Raw genomic sequence first — 25,573 nt, 5'->3', positions numbered from 1 at the left:
CTAATATTATCACATTGTTTTGTGAAACAATATTTTATGTCCAGGAAATCCAGTAGAGAAATATATCTGTATATGTTTCCACTATATATTGTTTGCATTCTAAATCAGCGAGATGCGCAACTTGCTGAATTTAAATTGTTCTTCTCTCCTGGTGACACTAATTTATTCATGTGATACATACTAATTTATCCTCTGTGCCTCTGGCTATATTAAGCAAACTTTCTCACTTGCACTCGATGAGATGGGGTTCTTTTCTCTTCTTTTAAGACCATAGCAGGAATTTATAAGGAGAATCTCTTGCACATGGTGGAATATTTGAGGGTGAGGTTATTAGAACTGAGAACACAGCTCTGTGCTCTGATATACATCACAGGTTCTCCATTTACAACAGCCAGTGCCGTTTAAATAAACCTCAGTCATTCACATTTTAAACTATTTACCTATTAAGATTGAAGACGTTGTAATATTTTGTGAAGAATATCAGAAATCACAGAATATGCACATTTAAAAATGGTTCTTAAAAGGTTCTTTAGTAAAGGTAGTGGTATATATAGACCCATCCACACTTAACGAACCCTTTACATGTGTTGTATATGGTTATATTGAGCACTAAAAATGGTTCTGCTATTGTGAAAATGTCAATCTTGTAACAATGACAGAACCCTATTTGGTGCTATATTGAATGATTTTTGAAAAAGCTTTATATAAACCTTGTTACACACTTGACATTTTCACAATAGCAGAACCCTTTTGGTGCGATACAGAACCTTATACAACACATTCTCCATCAATCTCAAGAATTTATCACACAAGGAACACTGAAGCATGCAAATGGTTCCTTGGGTGTTCATGGTTCTATATAGAACCACTGTCCTTAATAAAAAAAAAAAATCTTAAAAATCTTTTTTCATAAGCTTAGCATTTTTGGTGCTGTACAGAACCCTTTTCAATAAGGTTCTATACAACACATTCTCCATCAATCTGAAGAACCATTTAACCATACAAAGAACCTTTTGAGTATACTCATGGGTCTTTGAATGTTCAGAGTTCTAGAGAGAACCATTGCCTTTACCAAAGAACCCTTCTTGCTGTTACTTCAGGGCTAGGCTCATCTTTGGGCTACATTAGTGTTGGTGGGGATTTCCCTCTGAAACTTCTTTTTACTTTAAAAACGCTTATCCATTTAAGTATGTCTTTCAGAATGTTTGTAAATCTTGGTATTTTAGGCAAATTTCCCATATTAATATGATATCTAGATTATTTAGATTATTTCCTGGGAATAAAAATGATATTCAGATTCAAAGAGCACAATCTGGCTCCAGCTTTTATCTGTTTATCACGTTTAAACTCTGCCAAAACGTGTGAAGAGCAGAATACCAGCCATGATTTCCTGTCCATCCTAATCTACTGTGTCATTTGAGTGTGAGTGATGGTCTAATAGGTTAGTGGGTATTTCACTTCTCCTTAAAGCCTCGGCCTCATATCGATGGTTCCCCATTCGTGCTGGGTCCCGTAATTGCTGCTTACCGCTATATTTAGAGTGGCTGTTTTCTCAGTTTTAGTGTGTCAGCTCAGGACATGCCGAACTTCAGCACCAGCGCTTCTGTGAACCATACGGTTATGAATTTAACAAAATGATATTTCAGCTTGTTCAAAGTGAAACTTCACACGCGGATCCTTCACGATCACAAATGCTGATAACAGACCTTTCTCACAGAGAGCCAAGCTTCTTTCCGGTTAAGTGTTAGCAGAAGTGGCAGAGCTGAGCTCCACAGCTGAGAGTTTTGTTTTTTTTTAAATATAACACAAAGTTAATGAGACAGGAATGCCGTGATGATGCCGGCAGACCTCCTCACTTTGGTCTCTCTCTTTCAGTGTTTGGACAGGTTGTAAAATGTGTTCATGCTAACAGAAGTGAGAGATATATGGTACTATTGGGGCTGTTTTCTAAAGTTTTCTGAGGCTGTGAGGCTGAGAGGGGGTCAGCTAGTGAAGGAGCGACATACACAAACACACACAGTTCATCTCTTGGTCAGACACCAGGTGATTACAATCCTCTTTTTGTCTGAAGTACTTTTCTCTTGCTTTTGTAGTGAAAGCGCTAGAGAAATCAGAGCAGAGTGGAAACTAAGGGGCTAGACTGCTAACTGGTGCTGTGCCTCGTCTACATATCAACAAAAAAAAACAACATAATAAATTCATGCTGTCAAACTGTTAATGAATTGTGTTGCAGAAACTACATTTAATACATATCAACATTTTGTACTGCCTAATTTTTTGACAAAATCTAGTTGTTTTTATTTTTTATTTTCCTTTGCTTTTCCTGCTGATTATCACAGTCTAACTTTAGTCTGAGGTTTCACTCTGGAACCCCCACTTTTCAAGATCAAATCATAAATAATAAAATCATGCCCTGCCCAGAACTGTATCCCACTTGAGTAGCCTGTTTCACTTGGAAATACGTCAGTTTAAGGAAGAAGAAGGAAGAGGAACAATTCACATTGAGTGTAGGGAAAGTAAAGAATTTTTGGGTGGTTGTTAGGATGTGGCTAGGTGGTTGCAATGTTATCCCAGGTGGTTGCTAAGGTGTTGCTAAGAGGTTGCTATCTTAATTTAAGATGTTTGTTGATAAGCAGTTCATATGTTATCCCAGGTGTTTGCCAAGATGTTGCTATGTGGTTGCTATGTTATTTGAGGTGCTTGCTTATAAGCAGTTGATATGTTATCCCAGATGGTTGCTAAGGTGTTGTTAGGTGGTTGCTATCTTAAGGTGCTTGTTGACAAGCAATTAATGTTATTCCAGGTGGTTGCTACGTGGTGCTAGGGGGTTGCTATCTTATTTTAAAGTGTTTGTTGATAAGCAGTTCATATATTATTCAGGTGGTTATTCCAAGTGCTTCCTAAGTGATGCTATTGATAAGCAATTAATATGCCATTCCAGGTGGTTGCTAAGGTGTTGCTGCTACTGGAGATGGTTGTTGGTATGTTGTTTTGTGGTTGCTAGGCAGTTGCTAGGGTGTTGCTACAGCATTCCAGGTGGCTATTATGGTATCATTTATTGGTTATATGGTATTGCAAGTGGTTGCTGGGGTGCTATGTGGTTACTATGTTATCATTGATGCTTGCTAGGGTATTGCTGGGTGGTTACTATGGTGTCTTCCATGGTTGCTGTGGTGTTCCAGGTGGTGGCTAGTGTATCGCTGGGGGGTTGCATTTTTCTGAGTGCACTGCCCTGTAAGATACCTGATCGCTACATATTAATTGGTCATTTTTTCTCACTCATGTTCACTTTTCATCCTACTGCTTCTCATTTTGTTTTTTTGGTTACTCGGGACTGTCGTTTTCCTTACTCTTACATATTTTACTTTTATTAAGTCTGCACCTTGTCTGCACCTTGTCATGATGGTCACTTTCCTTTGGACCAGGTTCCAGTGAATTTAAGTCTACCAATAAGTGTACCACACCATGTCATGAAAAAACTTTTTTTCTTCACATGAAAACATTGAAATAACGTTTGTAGTATGTGAACAATGATAAGTTTTCAAAATAGCAGTGAGAAGCACAGGAATGTTTTGCTCTAGCTTTAATTTATTATCTAAAATACTCTATGGAGTAATGAATGGTGATTCCATGCATTTTGACTGCAAACAGTAGAGGGCGTAAGTCTGCACATTCACTCCCCGTATCTCACACACACTGGGAGAGCAACTGCTGCGTCACATTCTGCATTAATATCAGTGCTTTGATTTGATTATATCCCCTTTTTATTCTCAATTTCTCACTGAGAAATTGTAAAATATGTCATATCTTAATGTTTGAATGCTGTGATGCACTATAATAACATCACTATTGCTGCAGTCATGAGGAGCTAAGTGATTAAATGCTACTAACAATCCATCATAAAGAAGCAACTCTCAGTGAGAACATGTAAAGTTGGGACCACAGTGAGATTAAGAATTATGCAATCCAATCAGACTCAATAGCTTGTAGAAAAAGAATATATTTCAAGAATGTGTTATTAACTTCACACAAGATGGAAAAAGTGGATTCTTGGAAGGGAATTTCATTTTTTAAATTTATCCAAAATTTCTTTATAATTCCATGGTTGAGAAAGTCATTCAGAGTGGCTTGGTGTGAATGGCTCAGATTTCTTTAGAGTGGTGATAGGAAACAGGGGTCACCATGACTAAAACAGAAATATGGACATTTTACTTACTATTCAACACCACCGGTGAACCTTCCTGTGTCTTTTTACATGGAATGTTGATGATGGTAAAATAGGGGAAGATCTAAAATGGAAAGCTTCCTCCACCACGAATGGATTTTAAAGCCAAAATCCTCTCAAAGCTATCGCATGAACTATGTATGATTATTGGAAATTTGGTGGAATTGTCCTTTATCTTTTAATGGAGGCTTACAGAACAATATTTTACTCCTAATATTTTACTTTAATATTTTTGGACCTTTTCTACTGGACCTTTCATTGTGGAATGCAGGACAGATTTTAAAATGGCCAAATGGTGTGAAAAAAATAAAGCACTGAAAGAGTTTCGCAGGTCAAATGAAAATTTTCAAAATTGTTTCATAATTAAAAGGGTAAAATGTAGACAGAGTCCTTCAGAGTGGTTTGATGTGAAATGCTCTGTTCTAGAGAGACTAAAGAGTCAGTTGTGATGAACCAGACATACACCTTTAAAAGTTCCCTCACAGAAAATGATTACGTGAAATGGCTATGAATACACTGCCTGGTGTCTGAGACATTGTTTTATGGTAGTTTTTCATATTTTGGTCTAAAACCTATATTGTAAGCGCATGCATGGATGCAAACAGGATGTTATTAGGCCAAATAGTCCCCAAAGAAAACATAGTATTTTCAGCTTCATGACTATTTTCCCAACATTCCATATAAAACTCAGAAGACAGGTGTAGGTTCATCGGTGGTTTTGGATAGTAAATAAAATATATATCTATTGTAGTCTTGGCGACCTCTGGTGCCTATCATTGACACTGTAAAGAAAGTCCAGAAGTAGTATATGATAGAAATCACAAGTTTAAACTCCACCCCGCCCCAGTTGTCTGAAGTTATTTAATTAGTATTTGACCTGTTACTTTTTGCTTTAGAGGGGAATCTGTTTTTGGTCTTGTGTTTTTCTTGGCGAGTGACAGTCCGTGTTACTCCGTGTCTAGACTGGGCCATTTAGTTGTAGCTGGCATTGCTGACAGTCAAGACTGTTGCATTAACAAGTTTGTTGTTTGTTGATTTTATTTTTGGCAGGAATTACTGACCGTTTTAGAGGAGTATCCATTCTTCGTGAGGGACCGTGGGTGGTCTTCTTGCAGCCCCCAGCGGAGCGCCCAGCTATACGGCCTTCCCTGCCGCCAGTTATGCACAGGCGACGTTTGCCTGGCACTGACCCCGACGCCCACCTCAGCCAACGCCACCTCAAACCGGACCCACTCCCGGGCACAACGTGGGCACGACCGTGCCACCACAAGGTCAGAGGTCACACAGGTCAGCACACGTGAGGCAGAACGGATGCCCCCACCTCCTGCACCTCCACCCTCCACCCAAATCCCTCCTCCTGATTTGCAGAGCCAGGAGAAGCCACGCCCCCGAAAGAGACGCTGGTCCGCCCCCGAGCTGCAGGACAGGACCTGCCCGGATTTACCTCAAGGCTGTAAACGCGTGAGACAGCAGTAAGGCTAACGTTCACATTGCAAGGTTTTAGAGTGGCACAAATACAGATGTTTTGGCCTAAAAATGTGACACAGATCTGATTTTTTTATGCAACAATCTGATCTTTTGAAAGGCAGATATGAGCCACTTTGTCTATGGTCACCTTACAGAGTCTGAAGTGGCACAAATACGATTTTTTGCCTCAGTGTTTCACATGCTAATTGCATCACAGGGTAAAAATAGTGTCAGCCAGCAGGCTTCAGCAAAACAATTGGGTTCCAAAGTCTTTAAAAAAGCATAAAAATTGATCAAATGAGTCTGTAAATACACCTCAAAAAGAACAGTTAGTGCACTGGACTGAAAATGACATCACCTATGACAAAGGTGCTAACAGTTCTGTAAGATCAGAAAGCTGTGGCTTTCAATGTTGACATCAAAATGAACTCTTTGTTGAAAAGAGAGTGGCTGTTTTTTTGTTTGATATGCCATGTTAGTAATACAACTGAGCTAAAATGAGTTAAGGCTAACTTGGCCATCTAGTGAGTCATCCCTGTTTCCAGGGCACTTTATTTAAATCGTTCAATTTCTAAGAAACTACTACATGTTTGCTAACTTGCTAGCCTAGCCGAGGCCAAGTGCATTCCTGTTCAAAATCTGGACCCTAACCAAGACCTTAGGAACCATTTCATTAATCTTCTGATGTTTTAGGACACAGGTGTGCTACCAAACGACTTAGCTAGCACACTGAGCTGGATTACCATGACTGGCTCATTTTTGAGTTTAACAGCACCTCCACTGCAGGCAGAGCCTGACAAACACTGATACCATTTAGCTATGTGGGCTAACAAGCTAGCTAAGTTAGCTTTCACACACGTATTGGCTCGGCTTTCATTTGAATAACATTGCATATCAAACCAATGCATTCTCTTCTGGTTTTTAAAAGTGAAGCAGCTCATTGGCTTGATGGTCTTCACTCCAGGAATCTAGAAATCATCACAAATATAACATTTTTGTTGTCATTAATGCAAGTAGATCACGCAGAGGACGTGCATGTGGAAGTCCTTTCAGGGCATACTGATGAAAGATATGGGCTACTTACACTAACCTTCAGAAATGTAATCATATAAAAAGTTCATTTATAAGAAACTGATTAAAAGTGAGATAATACAAAATGTTAGGTGTGTCCTGAATGACAATCAGAACTGTAATGTAAGAATGCCGTTATGAAATTAATATCTTTAAAACCAAGAGTACCTCATTTTAAAAGTGATCAGATAACGACAACAAAATAATGTAAATATATAATTAAAATGTAATATTTATCTTTCAATAACTCATCGTTGCACCCAAACATATAAAAATACATGTTTAATTACAGCAATTAATGCTCTTTCATAGTACAGATTATTCATCAGCAGTCTCAGTTATTGATTAATTGTACAATTTATTAATTAACAGCATGAGTTATTGATCAAGAGCAATGGTTGTCAGTAGTATAGAATACTGGTCAGTAGTGTCTGTTATTGATTAATTGTACAATTTCTTAATTAACAGCGTGAGTTATTCATCAAGAACAATGATTGTAAGTAGTATAGAATACTGGTCAGTAGTTTCTGTTACTGATTGATTGTACAAGTCATTAATCAACAGCATGCATTATTGATTACAAACATTATTGGTCAGAAGCACAGATGATTGGTCAATATTTTCTGTTATTGATTAATTGTACAAGTCATCAATCAACAGCAGGAGTTATTGTTTAAGAGTATTGATTGTCAATAGTATAGATTATTGCTGAATAGCTTCTGTTATTGATTAATTGTACAAGTCATGAATCAACAGAATGAGGACTAATCAAGAGCATTGATTGGTCAATAGCATAGGTTATTGGTCAATAGTGTTTGTTACTGGGTAATTGCACTAATTATCAATCAACAGTTAGTGATCGAGAGTAATGATTGCCAGTAGTATAGATTACTGGTTTCTATTATTGATTAATTGTACAATTTATTAATTAATTCATGATTTGGAGCATTGATTGTTGGTCAGAAGCATCTGTTATTGATTAATACTGTCTGTTGTTGGTTTATTGTACAAGTCATCAATCAACAGCATAAGTTATCGATCAAGAGCATTGACTACTGGTCAATATCATAGGTTATTGGTCCATAGTGTCTGTTATTGATTAACTGTACCAGTTATCAATCAACAGCATGAGTTACTGATCACTAGAACTGATTAATGTTATTGTATGTAAAATAAAAGTGACTAATAAGGCAAATAATTCCAAACTCTCAAAAGAATAACAAACAGAAAAGATTGGATCTGAGCAAAAAATCGGAATCGAGTCACCAGGCCTGTAATGTGAACGTAGCCGTATTTTCTGTGTCTCCGCAAATCCTCGACACGACCACGACCGCTCACCTCTGCTCAGATAGGAGTTGACGGCACACGTGAGGATTTTCATATGAACTTGATTTTGTCAGTGACCTCATGGTTACTCTGGAAGAGCCATGGCCTCAAGAACTGTCGTTTTATCGGCTAACACGGGTGGACAGAGGAAAAATATAAACGTAATGCTAGTGAAGCCCAAAATGCACAGTGCGACTGTCGAGTCTTTTACGTGAGACAATCAGAAATCACCTGTCTTTGACGCCACGCGGTTAACTGTCTGTTTTAGTAATGGTCGTTCCATGCCTACTGACAGTGTTTTCTTTCTTCAGGGTAAATCTTTTCAATCAGTATTATAAAGTAAATAATATTGGATGGAAAAAAGAACAAATATATATATATATATATATATATATATATATATATATATATATATATATATATATATATATATGAATATATCTTATTACAGGTGTTATATGAATATGCTATATAAAAAAGACTATAAAGTATATGGTTACTTTTGTACATGCAGTTTTATTTCACGCTTCTGAACTGAGCTCGGCCTTCAGTCTGGCAGGCGAGGTGAATGTATCAGCAACCTTTAGCCAAGCTTCTCAATGTGGGGTCAACATGCTAATTCACCTCAGCATTACACTCCAATGTGTTCTTACAAAAGGGAAAAGACACTAACGAGAGAAAAGTGAGAAGCAGACAATCCGATGGTGTTTTTCCGTGAAAAAAAAAAAAAAAATCAGTACACAAGAAGCGTTTTAACGGTGCTAATAACATATTGGACAGTGATGCTTTGTGATTGCACTTGACCTCGCAATGTGCTTTCGTTTATCTTTTGTTCCCCTTTTTATGTTTCTGTATGATCGAGAGCAGGGAAGAAAAAAAACGAAAAACAAAACTATGGAAAGTATTTTGAACTCAGATACGGGTATAAATTCTTGATCAAGCACACTCTTTCACTTTAGAGGTTTCTTTTTCAGTTTATTTTTGTTGTTGTTGTTGTTTTTTTCCAAAAAAAACAAACAAAATGTTATTTTTTTCTTTATAAATGTATAGCTATAAAATTGTATATTTTTAAAATTGTGAGACTGTAATACAGTGTTCGCTAGAAATAAAAGAACGCTTTATAGATTTATATGGTATGAGAAATTTATTGCAGATTGAAGTTAAGGCACCTGATTATTGATTAAATAAATACACGATTGATGCCAAACGCTTGTATATGTACAATAATACAAGCAAAAGTAAGCAGGATAAGTTCTGCTACAGTTGTCTAGATTTTCTTTTGCTAAAATAATATGAAAAGCATGATATGTTTGTTTTTAATAGCCTTTATAGCTGTTTATTTTTATAGACTTTAAATCACACTTTAAAGCACAAATATAAAAACATACTGGCACTTTCCAAAGAAGTAGCTTAACCAAATATGCTAACATGGCTAAAATAACTACACTCCTTGATGGTCGTCAATGGTTCTTCAGTAAAGAAAATGGTTCTGTATAGAACCAGGAATACTCAAAAAACCTTTACGTTATTAAAGTGTTCTCTGCATAGTGAAAGGGTTTTTCAGATTAATGGAGAATGGTTCTACATAGCACCAAAGAGGCTTCGTCTGTTGTTCTGAAGTCAAGCTTGTAACAATAGACAAACCCTTTTTGATGCTATGTAGAACCAAAACATCTCTACTGAACCATACACCTTTAAAGAGATGGCTCTTCACAGGTTTGCTGCTAAAGAAACGGGTTCTATATATAACCATGAACACTCAAAGAACCATGTGAATGCTTTAAGGGTTCTTTGCAAGATAAACTGGTTCTTTAAATGGAAAATGTGCTGTGGATGGTTCTATATAGAACATTTTTGAAAACAGTTCTATGTAGCACCAGAAGGTTTCATCTACTGTTATGATGTCAAGCTTGTAACAACAGAAGAACCCTTTTTGGTGCTACATAAAACTATTGTCAAAAAAGGTATCTATAGAGCCACTATAGAGCCATACACTCAAGGGTTCTTTAGTAAAGAAAACAGTTCTATATAGAACCATGAACCATTTACATCATTTAAGTGTTCTTTGTATGGTGAAATCGTTCTTCAGATTGATGGAGAATCCAACGTTTTTACTAAAGAACTCTCAGAGAACCATCTTTTTAAGAGTTTATGGTTCTATAGAGAACTTTTTAGAAAATGATTCAATACAACACTGGAGTTTTTACTGTTTTTACAAGCTCTTTACATCATAAGAATAGAATAACCCTTTTGGTGCTATATAGAACCATTTTAAAAAACCATACACTCTTAAAAAGATGGTTCTCCGAGAGTTCATTAGTAAAGAACTATATAGAACCTTGAACACTCAAAGAAGCACTTACATGCTTAAATGCATTTGCACACTGAAATGGTTCTTCAAATGGAGACTGTGCTGTGGATCATGCTATATAGAACCTTTTTTGAAAATGGTTCTATATAGTACCAAAAAGGATTCTTCTACTGTTGCGATGTCAAACTTGTAACTTTTTTTAGCTGCCATACAGAACTATTATCAAAAGGGTTACATATAGAACCATATACACCACGTTCTCCATTGGAAGAACCATTTCACCATGCAAGAAAACATTTAATCATACAACGGGTTCTTTGAGTGTTCCTGGTTCTATAGAGAAGCACTGTCTATCCTAAAGAACCCTTGAAGAGCGTAGAGTGTTTTTAAGAGTGTAGAAGCCTGCAGTCAGCAGGTAGCATAACATGTCACTATGCTAACCGCTGGCTATTCGCTTTCATTCATTTTTAGCTACGTTTGCATTTCTGACTGAAGCGTTCCTCTAAAATGATCACAGTTAGTTCTGCAGCTGTACAGCTTTGTTCAGGATGCTTTAAAGTACAAAAACCAAACAGAAGTACAGTTTTTTGCCCTGTTCCTTGAAGCTGATATGTTTATTGTAGCCGCCCTGGAGGACAGAACTCACTTCTGCAGCTCCGACAGTCTCCTGGCCTCCATCACAGACGGGTTTATGTTCTGGACGTTTTGGGTTTCTGCATCTGTTCTTCTGTCCACAGACTGATGCTGAGTGTCCGAATGACGGAGAAGAAACTCTTTAGCAAATAAGGGCACCACCTACACACAGATGGAGAGAGAGAGAGAAAGAGTGTGTGTGACAGAGAGAGAGGAGAGAAGGAGAAATAGAAAAGGAGGAGAGGGAGAAAGAGAGAGAAGAAAAAGTGGGAGAGACAGAGAGGAGAGAGAGAGAGAGAGAGAGAGAGAGAGAGAGAGAGAGAGAGAGAGAGAGAGAGAAAAAGGGAGCGAGAGAGATGGAAAAAGAGAGAGAGAAGAAAGAGAGACAGAGAGAGAAGAAAGAGGGAGGGAGAAAGAGAAAGAGATGAGAGAAAGAGAGGAGAGAGGGAGGGAGAAAGAGTGAGTGAGAGAGAGGGAGAGAGATAGGGAAGAGAGAAAAAAGGGATAAAGAGTGAGGGGCATTGAAAGAGAGACAGAGATAGGGACAGAAAAAAGAAAGGAAGAGAAGGGGAGAAAGGAGGCCAAAGAGTGGAGAGAAAGAAACAGAAAAAGAATCCATCATGTCAGTTCATCTCGCTATTTCTGTATTATGGCGCCCTCTACTGGCTGAAGAAGCACCTGCACTTCACAGACGTCCATTTAATCTCTCACAGAGCATAAACACCAACAAAACATGTACTGTGTTTGCTTTTATTCCTCATGTCAGTATCTCGTGCAGTTTAATGATCAGTGGATGTTTGTGTATTTGTTTTTTTCACTCATTTCTGTGCTAATATTTGTGGCTGCTGTCCAGGACTGCGAGTAGGCAGTCGTGGGCTGGAGTAAAGGGGAACCAGCCCTGTGACCAGAAGGTTGCTGGTTCGATCCCCTTGGCTGACAGTCCATGATTGAAGTGCCCTTGAGCAAGGCACCTAACCTAATAGGGCTGCTCACTGCCCCTTAGTGTGTGTTCACTAGTGTGGGTGTTTCGCTGCATGGATGGGTCAAATGCAGAGGTCTAATTTCACAATGTGCCCACACACTGACAAAAGGTTGCTAGTTCTATTCTATTCTAGGCCCAGTCTTGGGTTTAACTGCACTGCCAATGGTGATTCAAAACTGAAATTCTTAAGGGGTTAAAAAAAATCAGCATGGCTTGAAACACGTCTTAAGCCTAAATGTGCGGTGCTAAATTGGTTTATTAAGTAAACGCATGAGCTTTGTGACATCACAAAGACAGTGCATTGCAAACAGGATGTTTTTGCAGCTTAGTTTCCACACATGGACAGTATGGACCTGGGACTGTTACTACAGTACATTCTTTTATTTCATATTTCTCTAATAAAAGTGAGGAAATTCCACGATATGGGCCCTTTAATACAGGTATGCAGGGCTGAGCTGAACACTAGAGCAGATAATGTTACTCGTGCTGTGAAAGCAGTCATATAATCTTCTCCTGCTTTGATGACACAGCTGAAGCTTGATCACAGGACTGCAACGTGAACTCCCCCGAAATTCACACTTCTGTGTTTTCGCTACCGCGCCTGACTCAGCTCAGCAAGGGCTTAATTAGCCAAGCGCAATCAGGTGTGTTAGTGAAGGGAAAACACTGAAAGGTGTAAAGAATGGAGTCTCCAGGGCTGAGCTAGAGAACCACAGCCCAAACTTTTACAGAGAGTCGTTAGCTTAAAGGAACTTTTTTTTTAATTAAAAAAGGCTAATGTACATTCTTAAAAAGATGATTTTTCAAGGGGTCTTCAGTAAAGACAGTATACATCTTTACTAAAGAGCCCTTGCAGAATCATCTTTAAGCGTGTAGACTTAGAAAAAAGGGACTAAATGAAAAAGTTCAAAGGACCATATCATAAAAAAAATTATTTTCTTCACATTTTTGAAATAAGAAAGTTTAATCTAGTTTATGAACACTGATACGTTTTCAAAATAGCAGTGAGAAGCACTACAATATTTTGCTCTAGCTTTAATTTATCATCTAAAAATGCTCTATGGAGAAATGAATGTGAAAGTGTTTTGATTGCAACCAGCAGAGGGCATAGATCTGCACATTAACTCCCCGGATTTCACAAACACCATTCAGTCTCAACTTATATTCCTGGAACAGGGTTCCAGGTGGTTCTGGCACACTCTGGAAATCATTAATATTGTTGTGGATGATTTTGGCGCTTTGAGCACCCACCTGTGCTGTGATGAGTTTTCTGCTCTGACTGCCGTCAGGAAACTCCTCCCCAAAGCACAGATCGATTTTGTAGCGCGGCCTCGGTCCTCCGCCATGCACATGCCGATATAACTCTGCAAAAGACAAAGGAAAGAGGAAGTGGAAAGTGTTACAAATGATTACTTGACAGTAAAAGGCAGACTATTTTTATGAGCATTTCTACAAAACGCCGCTGATTGAAAAGCTTAACTGCAGTACGTTACTGTCTTTGTGCTTTAGAGTATTTTGAGGGAAAATAAATAAAGCTTGGTGTAATTTTAGAAGAAACAGTCAAACAAGCTGTGTCAAGTTTAAGGTTTTCTTTCAAGAGAATGCAGTAGAAAGCATGGGTCAATAAGTTTAGTAAGCGATGCTTAAATATCACCTGAAACAATATTTTTAAAAATATAATGATACTGAATCAAGTGTTTTAACATGTGCTTGGCTAGTTGTGGAGTGTTTTAGCGTTTGAGCTATTTGCTAGCTGGCAAACGTTTCAGCATCAACATCACAAGCTAGTTGCTAAGTGTTTTGCTTCATTGCTAGTTGTTGAGTATTTAGTTGCCAAATGTTTTAGCTTCTGACCCTGCTAAAAAAAAAAAAAAAAAAACAGCTTAGACCAGCATGAATTCAGTGTTGGTTTAAGCTGTATATTCTGGTCACCCAGTATGGTCATGCTAGTTGACCAGCATACCAGCATGCAAAACATAATATACACTGGTTTTATTGGTGAACAGCTTTGGCTTTCTAGCAGGAGAGCCACTGGCTTGATGTGGAGTGTTTTAGTTTCTGAGCCACTGGCCACTCTACTTGTCATGAGTTTTAGCACCTGAGCTGTTGCTAGTTGTCGAGAGTTTTAGCCTCTGAGCTGTTGACTAGCTGTTGAGTGTTTTAGCATCAGAACCTTTGGCTAGTACCATGAACATACTCATTTTCATAAAATGCATTGCTAATACCAACTGGAGCGGAAGTTAGCAGTGAATTAGTGTACAGGTTTGCAGCATGGGAGGGAGGACTACTCTCGCTCACTCGCTCCCTGCTTCCTTCTTTCTCACCTTGCAGGAAGATCTGCATGTCCATTAATTTGCAAGTTCGCTCTCTCTCCAGCTTGTTGGGTTTTTCTCTGTGTTCAGCCAAAGGCCCATCCCAGTACACCCTGCCCTGGCAGAAACGCTTGATAAAAACCCCGTCTGGAGCCACCCACACCAGCACACCTTTCTCCAGGTGAGGTAGGAGGCGGCTCATGGCCTCTGCGATGCCTGGGGCAAAAGACATGACGTCCAGCTTTGGGAAGAAAACCTTCTGAGCTGCACATGGCCCATAAATCCTCTCGCTGCCCACCGGGGCGGACCCCTGCAGGATAAAACAGCCTTCAGGTGAAGTGCTGATGAGTTCCTGCACCAGTCGGCCATGGTAAAACAAGTACACCTGTAGTCTGAAGTCTGTAGACACAAAAGCAAAAGACACAAAAAACATCCTCAACAGACATCCTCATGTGATTTCTGTCATTGTGTGATAAACTGTCAATTACAAAATGCACAGTGCTACATGGTGAGGTATAACCTTTCATTACTCATTAGCCTCATTAGCCTCGTAACTCCAGTGCAAAACTAAAGAAGAAAATTTCAGACACCAAACATATCTTGGCTGGTTCACTACATAAAGGCAGTCTTGTGGCATTTCAGCAGTGAGAGTGTCATTAGAACAATCAGAGCATTAGAGCAATTGGACGCAGCATGGCATTCATACAAGCAGTCATAGAGATATTATGAGAGTCAGCCAAGCATTAGAGCATAATTCTGACATTAGGGCAGTTGGAGTGACAGTCAGAGTGGTATTAAGGCAGACTGGTATCAGTGCAGTCAGAATGGGATTAGAGCCTTAAGAGTGATAGTCAGTGTGGCAGCGAGAGCAGCAGAGTGGCATTAGGATAGGTATAGTGGTATTATATATTATATAATCCCCCTATATATTATGTAGAGTGACATTAGGGCAAACACTGGCATTTCTGCAGTGAGAGTGGCATTAGGGTAGGTATAGCATATATGTTACATATAATATATACACACACACACACACACACACACACACACACACACACACATACATATAGTATCTCACAAAAGTGAGCACATCCCTCACATTTCTGCAAATATTTTATTATATCTTTTCATGGGACAACACTATAGAAATGAAACTTGGATATAACTCAGTCAGTGTACAGCTTGTGTAGCAGTATAGATTTACTGTCCTCTGAAAATAACCCAACACACAGCCTTTAATGTCTAAATAGCTGGCAACACAACTGAGTACACCTCACAGTGAACGTGTTCAAATTGTACTCAAAGTATCAATATTTTTTGTAACCACCATTATTATCTAGCACTGCATTAACCCTATTGGGCATGGAATTCACCAGAGCTGCACATGGTGCTACTGGAATCCTCTTCCACTCCTCCATGATGACATCACGGAGCTGGTGGATGTTAGACACCTTGTGCTCCTCCACCTTCCGCTTGAGGATACCTTGATTGGGTTTAAGGCTTGGCCAGTCCATCACCGTTACCTTCAGCTTTCTCGGCAAGGAAGTTGTCATCTCAGAGGTTGGTTAGGGGCATTATCGTGTTGGAAAACTGCCATGCGGCACAGTTTCTGAAGGGAGGAGATTATGTTCTGCTTCAGAATGTCACAGTACATTACACAGTACACACAGGAATTCATGTTTCCCTCAATGAACCGCAGCTCCCCAGTGGCGGCAGTGCTCATGCAGCTCCAGACCATACCACCACGCTTGACTAGAGGCAAGACACAGTTGTCTTTGTATTCCTGACCACGCATGCTGGACACCATCTGAGCCAAACAAGCTTATCTTGGTCCAGTCAGACCACAGGACATGGTTCCAGTATTCCATGTTCTTGGACTGTTTGTCTTCAGCAAACCATTTGCAGGCTTTCTTGTGCATCAGCTGCAGAAGAGGCTTCCTTCTGGGAAGATGGCCATGCAGACCGAGTTGATTAATTGTGCAGCATATGGTCTGAGCACAGACAGGCTAACCTCCCACTTCTTCAACCTCTGCAGCAATGCTGACAGCACTTATGCATCTATTTTTTGAAGCCAACCTCTGGATATGATGCTGAACACGTGGACTCTTTAGTCGACCCTGGCAAGGCCTATTCCGAGTGCAACCGGTCCTGGAAAACTGCTGTATGACCTTAGCCACCGTTCAAGCTCAGTTTCAGGGTTTTAGCTATCTCCTTATAGGCCATCTTTGTGGAGAGCAACAATTCTAATTCTCACATCCTCTGAGAGTTCTTTGCCATGAGATGCCATGTTGAATATCTAGTGGCCAGTATGAGAGAACTGTATCCAAAACACCAAATTTAACAGCCCTGCTCCCCATTCACACCTGGAAACTTGTAACTCTAACAAGTCACATGACACCAGGGAGGGACAACAACACAATTTGGACATGTTCACTGTGAGGCTGTACTCACTTGTGTTGCCAGCTATTTAGACATTAATGGCTGTGTGTTGAGTTATTTTTTAAGAGGACAGTAAATCTATACTGCTATACAGTACTTGTATAGTAAAGCTATACAAGCTGTAGACTGATTAAGTTATATCCTAGTTTCATTTCTATAGCATTGTGATGAAAAGATATGATAAAATATTTGAAAAAATGTGAGGGGTGCACTCACTTTTGTGAGATACAGTATATCTAATGTAGAGTGGCAGTAGCAGAATTAGAGTTACTTAAGTAGCAGTCAGAGTGGCATTAGTGCAGCATTACAGTTATCACAGAAGTTATGAGTTGATAGGTTTGCATCTTACACATTAATCCAACTTGTTGATTTATTTTTTTAGTATTATACTTCTCACTGGCACTCTGTTATTGGCTCACTAAAGACATTTCTCACCTGAGATGGAACCCTGAGGTGGCAACAGAGAGAAACAGACGGCAGCAGAGTTTTCACAGGCAGCAGCACCGTTACTGCAGTGCCGATCCAATCTCCCTTCTACACGTCTCTCTGCACAAACTACACACACACCTGTATTACTGTGCTTGCAATAAATATTCATCTGCATAGGTCACAAATAACATAAGCATTGTATATAAAACAAACAAATCTTAAATGCTTTAGATAATTTATGTTTTATACATACAAAAATGTGTATGTGGTTTACATTTAGAAAAATTATATCACCAGTCAACTTATAGGAACATGCATACATGTATATGAAGGAAGAATAGTGATTAGTAAAAAGCATATAAAAAATAGAAACGATAAACTTTATCAGGTAAAGCTGTGGAGTTTTAAAGTCATCTAAGATGTAACAAAGGTAACAATACTTGTTTAAAATGAAGACCATTTTGGTGTTTTAACTCATCAATACTTGTTTTAAATGGAGACTAAGAATGCCACTGACCATTTGACACCCCATTATTTCCTGATTCGATTTTTATACTGTCCTGCAATGAGAAGATTAAACAATATCAAAATGTATCAAGACACATATAACAAAGTCAGGTCTTTCAGATTATGCATAGTTTTAAAGTCACATTTACCAACAAACATGAAGGTATAAAAGAAATAAAATAATGTGAGCATAAATACACAAACCAGGCCATACAGCAGGGGTGTCCAATCTTATCCATTAAGAGCCAGTGTGGTTGCAGGTCTTCACTCAAAACATCCGATTCAACTTGTTTCACTGCTGATCATGTGAGCTGCTGCTTTGCTGGAATGAAAACCTGCAGCCACACCGGCCCTTTGTGGATAAGATTGAACACCCCTGCTATAATGCACAGATTAGATTACATTCTATCCACCAGGTGGCAGAAACGCATTCTGAATCACGTGTGTAGTTTCACATTCATTTGGAGTTCACACCCTGAGCTTGAGGGGACTTCCAGTCAACAGAGCTGCTCCAGTGGCTAGCATTACCTGAACTGCATTAGGCTCCCTCAGCGGTCTGCACATCTGGCTCATCTGCACTTTCACTGAATTCACAAGGAGGTCTACATTAGAGACACAGAGGAAAGCAGAAAACATGATTATTACACTTCTCTGATCCACTGTCAGCATGTTTAAGTGAGAAAGAAAAAGAAAGAAAAAAGAAAGATGTTAAAAAAAGAAAGATGGAAGGTGAAAGAGATAAAAACAAATAAAGCAAGAATGCATGAAAGAAAGAAAGAAAGAAAGAAAGAAAGAAAGAAAGAAATCATGCCAAAAAGCATGCAAGAAAGATAAAAGGGATAAAAGGAAATATAAAGAAAAGGATAAAAGGAAATAAAGAAAAACAAAAAATTAAAATTGCAAGAAAGAAAAAGAAAGATAAAGAAAGAAAGAAACAAACAAACAAACAAACAAACAAACAAAAAGAAAGAAAGAAAGAAAGAAAGAAATAAGAGTGGGAGAAAACAGAGATAAAAAAGAAATAAAGCACATAAGAAAGAAAAAGAAAGGGATGAAAGGAAAGAAAGAAAAACAAAAAACAAAAATTGCAAGAAAGAAATAAGCAAACAAAGAGAAAGGAAAAAGAAAAATATAAAATAGAAAGAAATAGAGAGAAAGACATACAAAGCAGTAAAGCAATAAAGAAAGGAGTAAAGAAAAAGGAAAGCAACACAGAAAGAAGAAAGAAAGAAAGAAAGAAAGAAAGAAAGAAAGAATGATAAAGAAAGAAATGAAAGAAAAGAAAGAAAGAAAGAAAGAAAGAAAGAAAGAAGAAGAAGAAAGAAAGAAAGAAAGAAAGAAAGAGATAAGAAAGAATAGAAAGAAAGAAAGAAGAAAGAAGAGAAGAAGAGTGGGAGAAAAACAGTATGGGAAGAGAGGTGAGCTGTGGTGCCTGTGGGTTTCTCGGAGTCCTCCAGGATGCGGTAGACCTATACGGCTCTGAGATGTCCAGTTGGCTGCGTTCTGGAACTCCTGGAAGTCTGTACTCTTGTTGAGGGCGCAGCGCAGGCGCGTTTTCCACGCAGAGGGGTCCGCTTTGTCCCGACCCTTCCTCGATACTTTCCCTTGTACACAGCCCAAGCCTGCAGTGGATCACACACAGACACACGTGCGCACACACACACAACCACAGAGAAAAACCATCACTCTGATTACTCCGACTTAGTGGAACTGCACTAAACCAGTAGACCTGAAAACAGTGCGAGCTAAGGAGCAACATCAGGTCAGTCAGAGGGGCAGGAAGGTTTTAAAAGCTGTATTAAAACAGAGTGACATCAGGATAGTCTGAATGGCATTAAGGCTCTGAGTTGAAGTGGGCTAATCAGCATGGAATGAGGGCAGTAAAGTGGCATCATGACAGTGAGTGTGGCATTAAGACAGTTCTAGTGCCATCAGAGCAGCCAAGATGAAGAGGGTCAGAGTGGCATTAGAGCAGTGAATACAGTATAGGTAGGTAAGTGTAGCATTGGCACTGTGATTGTAGTACTAGCATGACATTAGTACAGTGAAATATGTATTAAGAAAGTGAATATGGCATTAGTACAAAGAGTAATTATTAAGGTAATTAAGGAAGAGCAGTAGTACAGGGAATATGGCTTTAATACAGTGTGAATGGCATTACTGCTGTGAAAATGACGTTAGTATGTGACGAATGTGGCATTAGAGCAGTAAATATGGCATCAGTCAGCGTGGCCTTACTGTTAATGAACATGTAATGGAACTCGTACAGTGAAACTGGTATTAATCCAGTGAAAATGCGGCTATTTTCTGAGCTCTTTGCTATGTTCTCTCACCCTGAAACAGCGCTTGCGTCCTCGTTCTAGCCTGTAGTCCTGTTTCGCTGCGTGTTTCCACGGGATTTTGAACATGGTTTTCTCCTGGTTCTCCCAGCTGAGACCAGCGTACTGGCCGCTGTCAATCTGCGCTATGAGCCATTCCCTCAGGCGCATGTGTCTGCCCGGCTGCTCCTCCATCGATTGATATGAATGTACACCAGCCAGAGCGCTAGAACACCATATGCAGGGAAGAGTAAAGCCGTGGAACCTGAAAGAATCACAACGACAGTTAGGCTAAGCGTGAGTAACACATTTCTAGAGTTGAACTGGTTTACAGTGAAGATGGAGGGTTCTCCCGGGTTCCAGGCTAGTCTACAACTCCACAAAGGCAGAGCAGATACAGCAAATCGACTGGAAACGATTTGAATTCAAACTCACAAGCTCTGTGGACTGAGACACTGTGTGCTAACATGTGCGATACAAGAGTCTCAATAAGCAGTGACTCAAACCGAAAGTAAAACTATGAAGAGAAACACTTTCGCTTTCCTGGGAGAAGACAGACCGGCCTTCCTCTCAACGCACTTCTCTAAAGCTGATCTGCTTTAGAGCCTGCGAGTCTAGAACCAACCAAACAACGCGGGTTCAAACTCAGGTGTTAATCCACAACGAGTGATTAAGCTAAAACGAAACCTACACACTGGACCACAGATGGTTGTTCAAGGGTATTGTTGAGGAAAAGGAATGCTTCTGTTTAGGACCAGGAGTTCTATGAGTTCTGTCTAGAGCCTTTGTGAAATTGTTCTTCAGATTCGCAGAGAATGTGTTGAACCAGTTTCAATGTAGCAATAAAGGGGTTCTGTTATTGCTATGATGATGATAACCCTTTTTTGGTGCTCTATAGAACCACGTACAGCACATTCTTCATCTGAAGAACGATTTCACCAAGCAAAGCCATTTAAACATGCGGTTCTTTGAGTGTTCGTGGATCTAAATAGACCTATTCCCTTTACTAAAGAACCCTTGAAGAGCCTTCTTGTTTAAGAAAGTTCCTGTAGGTTGACTTTGCCATTTGTAGGCTGTTTGAGACATTAAAAAAGACCAGAAATGACGTAATACCCGGCTAAATTAATTCAACTAAATGTAAGTTCTTAAGTTATGAGGTCAGCAAATGTGAGGAAAAAAAAACTGATCAGTTTCCTTTTCTTCGCGTTGTTGTTTCCCCGCCCACATTCCTACAAGCCCCGCCTTCCTGGGCTATGATTGGGTTTTGTTGGAATACGGGCGGAGAAAACAGAAGCGAGTTGATTCCTGTTTCTGGTAGATGGCGTAACATAAACTACGTACACTTGGGTCTGAGTTTAAGTGATTTAGGTGGTGATAATCTATATTATTCCGAAGATCTACTTTATACAGCAAAAGACTTTTTGTCATTTGAAAACAAAGACTTTTTGCACAAATCTCTTTAATGTAATGCTTTAATGTTAAAAGAAGTGAACAAGTAAAAGGTAAAACCTCAGTGGCGGCACGGTGTGTTTGTAGCAATGAGAAAAAAAAAAACAAATAATATACTTTATAAAAATGTTTGTTTTAATACTTAATCCAACAGTATAAAGATGGGTGCAGAATCACACAAGCATCACTGCGAGCGACTGAGAGCGTGTCACTGCGGCAACGTTTTGTGCTATAAGTTCCTTAATCAAACAAAAGCAGTAAGTACCTGAAATATTATGGCTGTTTTGTCTGCTCAGAGTGTGGCATGTTTAGTTTAAGCCCCTTTTCTGCCTCTAGTGATAATGACAGTAGCTGTGTTTGTGCTAAGTGCCAGCTAGTTAGCTCTCTGGTGGAGAAAGTGGACCCGTTAGAGGTGCGCATCCAGGGGTTATCAAAGGATAGACAGCAAGATTCAGTGTTAGCAGCTCCGGGTGCCCTAGGGAGAGTTAGCACCCCCTCGACTCTGGCGTTAGAGCCCTTACAGCGGGGTGAATGGGTGACAACTCGGTGGTCTAGCCAGAAAGCTAAGGCTAATGCTAACTCTGAGGCCAAAGCTAGCCCAGCAGAACACCATGCTCCTCCGATTCACATGTCAAACAATTTTGCCACGCTCGTGAAACACTCACTGTGGAGCCTTTTAAAAGTACTCTGCGTTATAGGAGATTCGATTGTCCAACACGTGAAATTACCTACTCCTTTAAGGGTGCCAGCAGTAACAGTTAGATGTTTATCGGGAGCCAGAGCGCCGGACATTAGTGGCAACCTTAGACTGTTAGCTGATAAGAGATATTCGAGGTTAGTCATTCATGTAGGGGCCAATGATACCCATGTGCGGCAGTCTGAGATAACTAAGGGTAAGTTTAGGGAGGCCCAGACGATGTCCGATGCCGTAATTTGCTCTGACACCATCCCTATGCGGCGCGGTGCTGAAGCCTACAACAGGCTTTCGGCGTTAAACTGCTGGATGTCCAAGTGGTTTTCCAAAAATCAAGTGTGCTTTATAGACAATTGGTTGCGTTTCGAGGGCAAGCCTGGTCTTATAGATACGGATGGTGTCCACCCAACGCGGGAGGGTGCTGCCTTACTTTCTTGCAGCATAGCTCATAGTCTTTTAGTTAGTCAGCAGAGTAGTGTAAACCGCTGCTGACAGTCCAGAGCCGGGACCAGGCCGCAGACAGACAGGCTAAACCGACCATCTGCGATCCACCTTGTGGCGTCACCCAAGATCTGCTTTATTGAGACTGTGTCTTTGCCCCGAATTAAAACTAACAGCCCGTTTAAATAACCTAATCAATATATAACCATATTCAGATGATAGCACTAACACCTTAGATCTAAAATTTTGACTACTCAATATAAGATCACTAAACTCAAAAGCAGTCATCGTAAATGAAATTATAAGCAAAATCATGAATTTGACATTTTCTGTCTCACTGAAACATGGGCTTTGAGAAGGTAGATGACCCACTAAAAAAGGCATTTACTTCAATTCTAGACTCTGTTGGTAGTACCCAAATTGTAGCAGGGCCTACACACTACTGTAGTCACACGTTAAATTTAGTTTTGACACTAGGTCTTAACATAGACAAGCTTAATATCCTACCACAAACCTCAGCAGTCTCCGACCATTACCTAATTTCATATGAGCTACGACTTAGCCATAATATATGTACGTCCCCTTGTTATTCTACAAAGCACTCTATAAAACCATTTACCGCCCTACAATTTATAGAAAATCTGCCAGAACTATCAACGCCAGTTTTCACTCCATCAGACCCAGTGGAGCTAGATTTACTAACCGATTATTTAGAAAATACCTTCCGATCCACTTTAGAAAATGTGGCGCCACTTAAAATAAAAAGAGTAAGGCAGAAAAAGCTCGCCCATGGTACAACGATAAAACCTGTACCTTAAAACAAACTAGAGCGGAAAGGGCGACAAACCAAGTTGGAAGTGTTCTACTCTGCCTGGAAGGACAGCCTTATAGAGTATAGAAATGCTCTCATTAAAGCTCGCTCACCATATCTGGCCTCACTAATCGAGAATAATAAATATAATCCTAGAGTTCTGTTTAGTGTGATTTCCCGAATCACAAAAAATCAGGCAGGTACTGAACCAGAAATTCCAGAAACTCTCAGCAGTGAAGTTTTTATGGATTTCTTTAATAATAAAATTGAAAATATTAGACAAAAAATTCAACCCACAGTATTAAATCCAACTTGGCTGATATACAGTGATCATAAAACATAAAGGGAACACTCAAATAACACATCCTAGATCTGAATGAATGAAATATTCTCACTGAATACTTTGTTCTGTACAAAGTTGAATGTGCTGACAACAAAATCACACAAAAATCATCAATGGAAATCAAATTTATTAACCAATGGAGGCCTGGATTTGGAGTCACACACAAAATTAAAGTGGAAAAACACACTACAGGCTGATCCAACTTTGTTGTAATGTCCTTAAAACAAGTCAAAATGAGGCTCAGTATTGTGTGTGGCCTCCACGTGCCTGTATGACCTCCTACAACGCCTGTGCATGCTCCTGATGAGGTGGTGGATGGTCTCCTGAGGGATCTCCTCCCAGACCTGGACTAAAGCATCCGCCAACTCCTGGACAGTCTGTGGTGCAACATGGCGTTGGTGGATGGAGCGAGACATGATGTCCCAGATGTGCTCAATCAGATTCAGGTCTGGGGAACGGGCGGGCCAGTCCATAGCTTCAATGCCTTCATCTTGCAGGAACTGCTGACACACTCCAGCCACATGAGGTCTAGCATTGTCCTGCATTAGGAGAAACCCAGGGCCAACTGCACCAGCATATGGTCTCACAAGGGGTCTGAGGATCTCATCTCGGTACCTAATGGCAGTCAGGATACCTCTGACGAGCACATGGAGGGCTGTGCGGCCCTCCAAAGAAATGCCACCCCACACCATTACTGACCCACTGCCAAACCAGTCATGCTGGAGGATGTTGCAGGCAGCAGATCGCTCTCCACAGCATCTCCAGACTCTGTCACGTCTGTCACATGTGCTCAGTGTGAACCTGCTTTCATCTGTGAAGAGCACAGGGCGCCAGTGGCGAATTTGCCAATCCTGGTGTTCTCTGGCAAATGCCAAGCATCCTGCACGGTGTTGGGCTGTAAGCACGTGTGCATGTGTTTGTGCAGACACATGCACATTTGTGGCCTGCTGGAGGTCATTTTTCAGGGCTCTGGCAGTGCTCCTCCTGTTCCTCCTTGCACAAAGGCAGAGGTAGCGGTCCTGCTGCTGAGTTGTTGCCCTCCTACGGCCTCCTCCACGTCTCCTGGTGTACTGGCCTGTCTCCTGGTAGCGCCTCCAGCCTCTGGACACTACGCTGACAGACACAGCAAACCTTCTTGCCACAGCTCGCATTGATGTGCCATCCTGGATAAGCTGCACTACCTGAGCCACTTGTGTGGGTTGTAGAGTCCGTCTCATGCTACCACGAGTGTGAAAGTACCACCAACATTCAAAAGTGACCAAAACATCAGGCAGAAAGCAGAAAGGTACTGAGAAGTGGTCTGTGGTCCCCACCTGCAGAACCATTACTTTATTGAGTGTGTCTTGCAAATCGCCAATGATTTCCACCTGTTGTCTGTTCCATTTGCACAACAGCTGTGAAATTGATTGTCAATCAGTGCTGCTTCCTAAGTGGACAGTTTGATTTCACAGAAGTTTGATTTACTTGGAGTTACATTGTGTTGTTTAAGTGTTCCCTTTATTTTTTTGAGCAGTGTAAAACAAGACACGAGGCTGGAAACTTTTTACCCACTCCCACAGCTGGAACTAGAGAAGATTATCTCCTCCGCAAATTGCACAACCTGCATACTTAATGCAATTCCCTCAAAATTACTCAAAGAAGTCCTGCCAGTCATTATAAACCCTATTTTAACTATAATAAACACGTCCCTTAGTCTGGGCTATGAACCCAGAGCTTTTAAACTAGCAGTTATCAAACCTCTGATCAAGAATCCAAATCTTGATGTTAGCGTATCGTCTAATTACATTTCTAACTTACCGTTTATATCGAAGATCT

General features: G+C 40.0%; 2 protein-coding genes across 3 annotated transcripts in view; one reads left to right on the top strand and one right to left on the bottom strand.

Moving 5' to 3' along the window:
* zmp:0000000926 (ataxin-1-like) overlaps positions 1-8,450 on the top strand; it is a 49,829-nt gene extending 41,379 nt beyond the window's left edge. For both annotated transcript variants that reach the window (XM_017715583.2, XM_017715585.2), the window contains exon 3: positions 5,276-8,450. In XM_017715583.2, coding sequence (XP_017571072.1) covers positions 5,276-5,701 — 426 coding nt within the window. In that variant the 3' untranslated portion in view covers positions 5,702-8,450. The remainder of the gene's footprint in view (positions 1-5,275) is intronic.
* Positions 8,451-8,585: 135 nt separating this feature from the next.
* On the bottom strand, positions 8,586-20,497 carry irf10 (interferon regulatory factor 10). Its single transcript, XM_037541472.1, is given in 11 exon segments — positions 8,586-11,195; positions 13,267-13,379; positions 14,340-14,726; positions 17,202-17,321; positions 17,713-17,755; positions 18,231-18,304; positions 19,135-19,173; positions 19,176-19,211; positions 19,214-19,295; positions 19,298-19,324; positions 20,036-20,497. Coding segments are annotated over 11 exon segments (1,254 nt in total). The 5' UTR covers positions 20,216-20,497; the 3' UTR covers positions 8,586-11,042.
* Between the last annotated feature and the right edge of the window lie 5,076 nt (positions 20,498-25,573).

The sequence above is a fragment of the Pygocentrus nattereri genome, chromosome 9 (assembly GCF_015220715.1).
Source record: "Pygocentrus nattereri isolate fPygNat1 chromosome 9, fPygNat1.pri, whole genome shotgun sequence".
Taxonomy (NCBI): Eukaryota; Metazoa; Chordata; class Actinopteri; order Characiformes; family Serrasalmidae; genus Pygocentrus; species Pygocentrus nattereri.
Note: the sequence above shows the minus strand (reverse complement) of the source record. Positions and strands in the feature narration are given on the sequence as shown.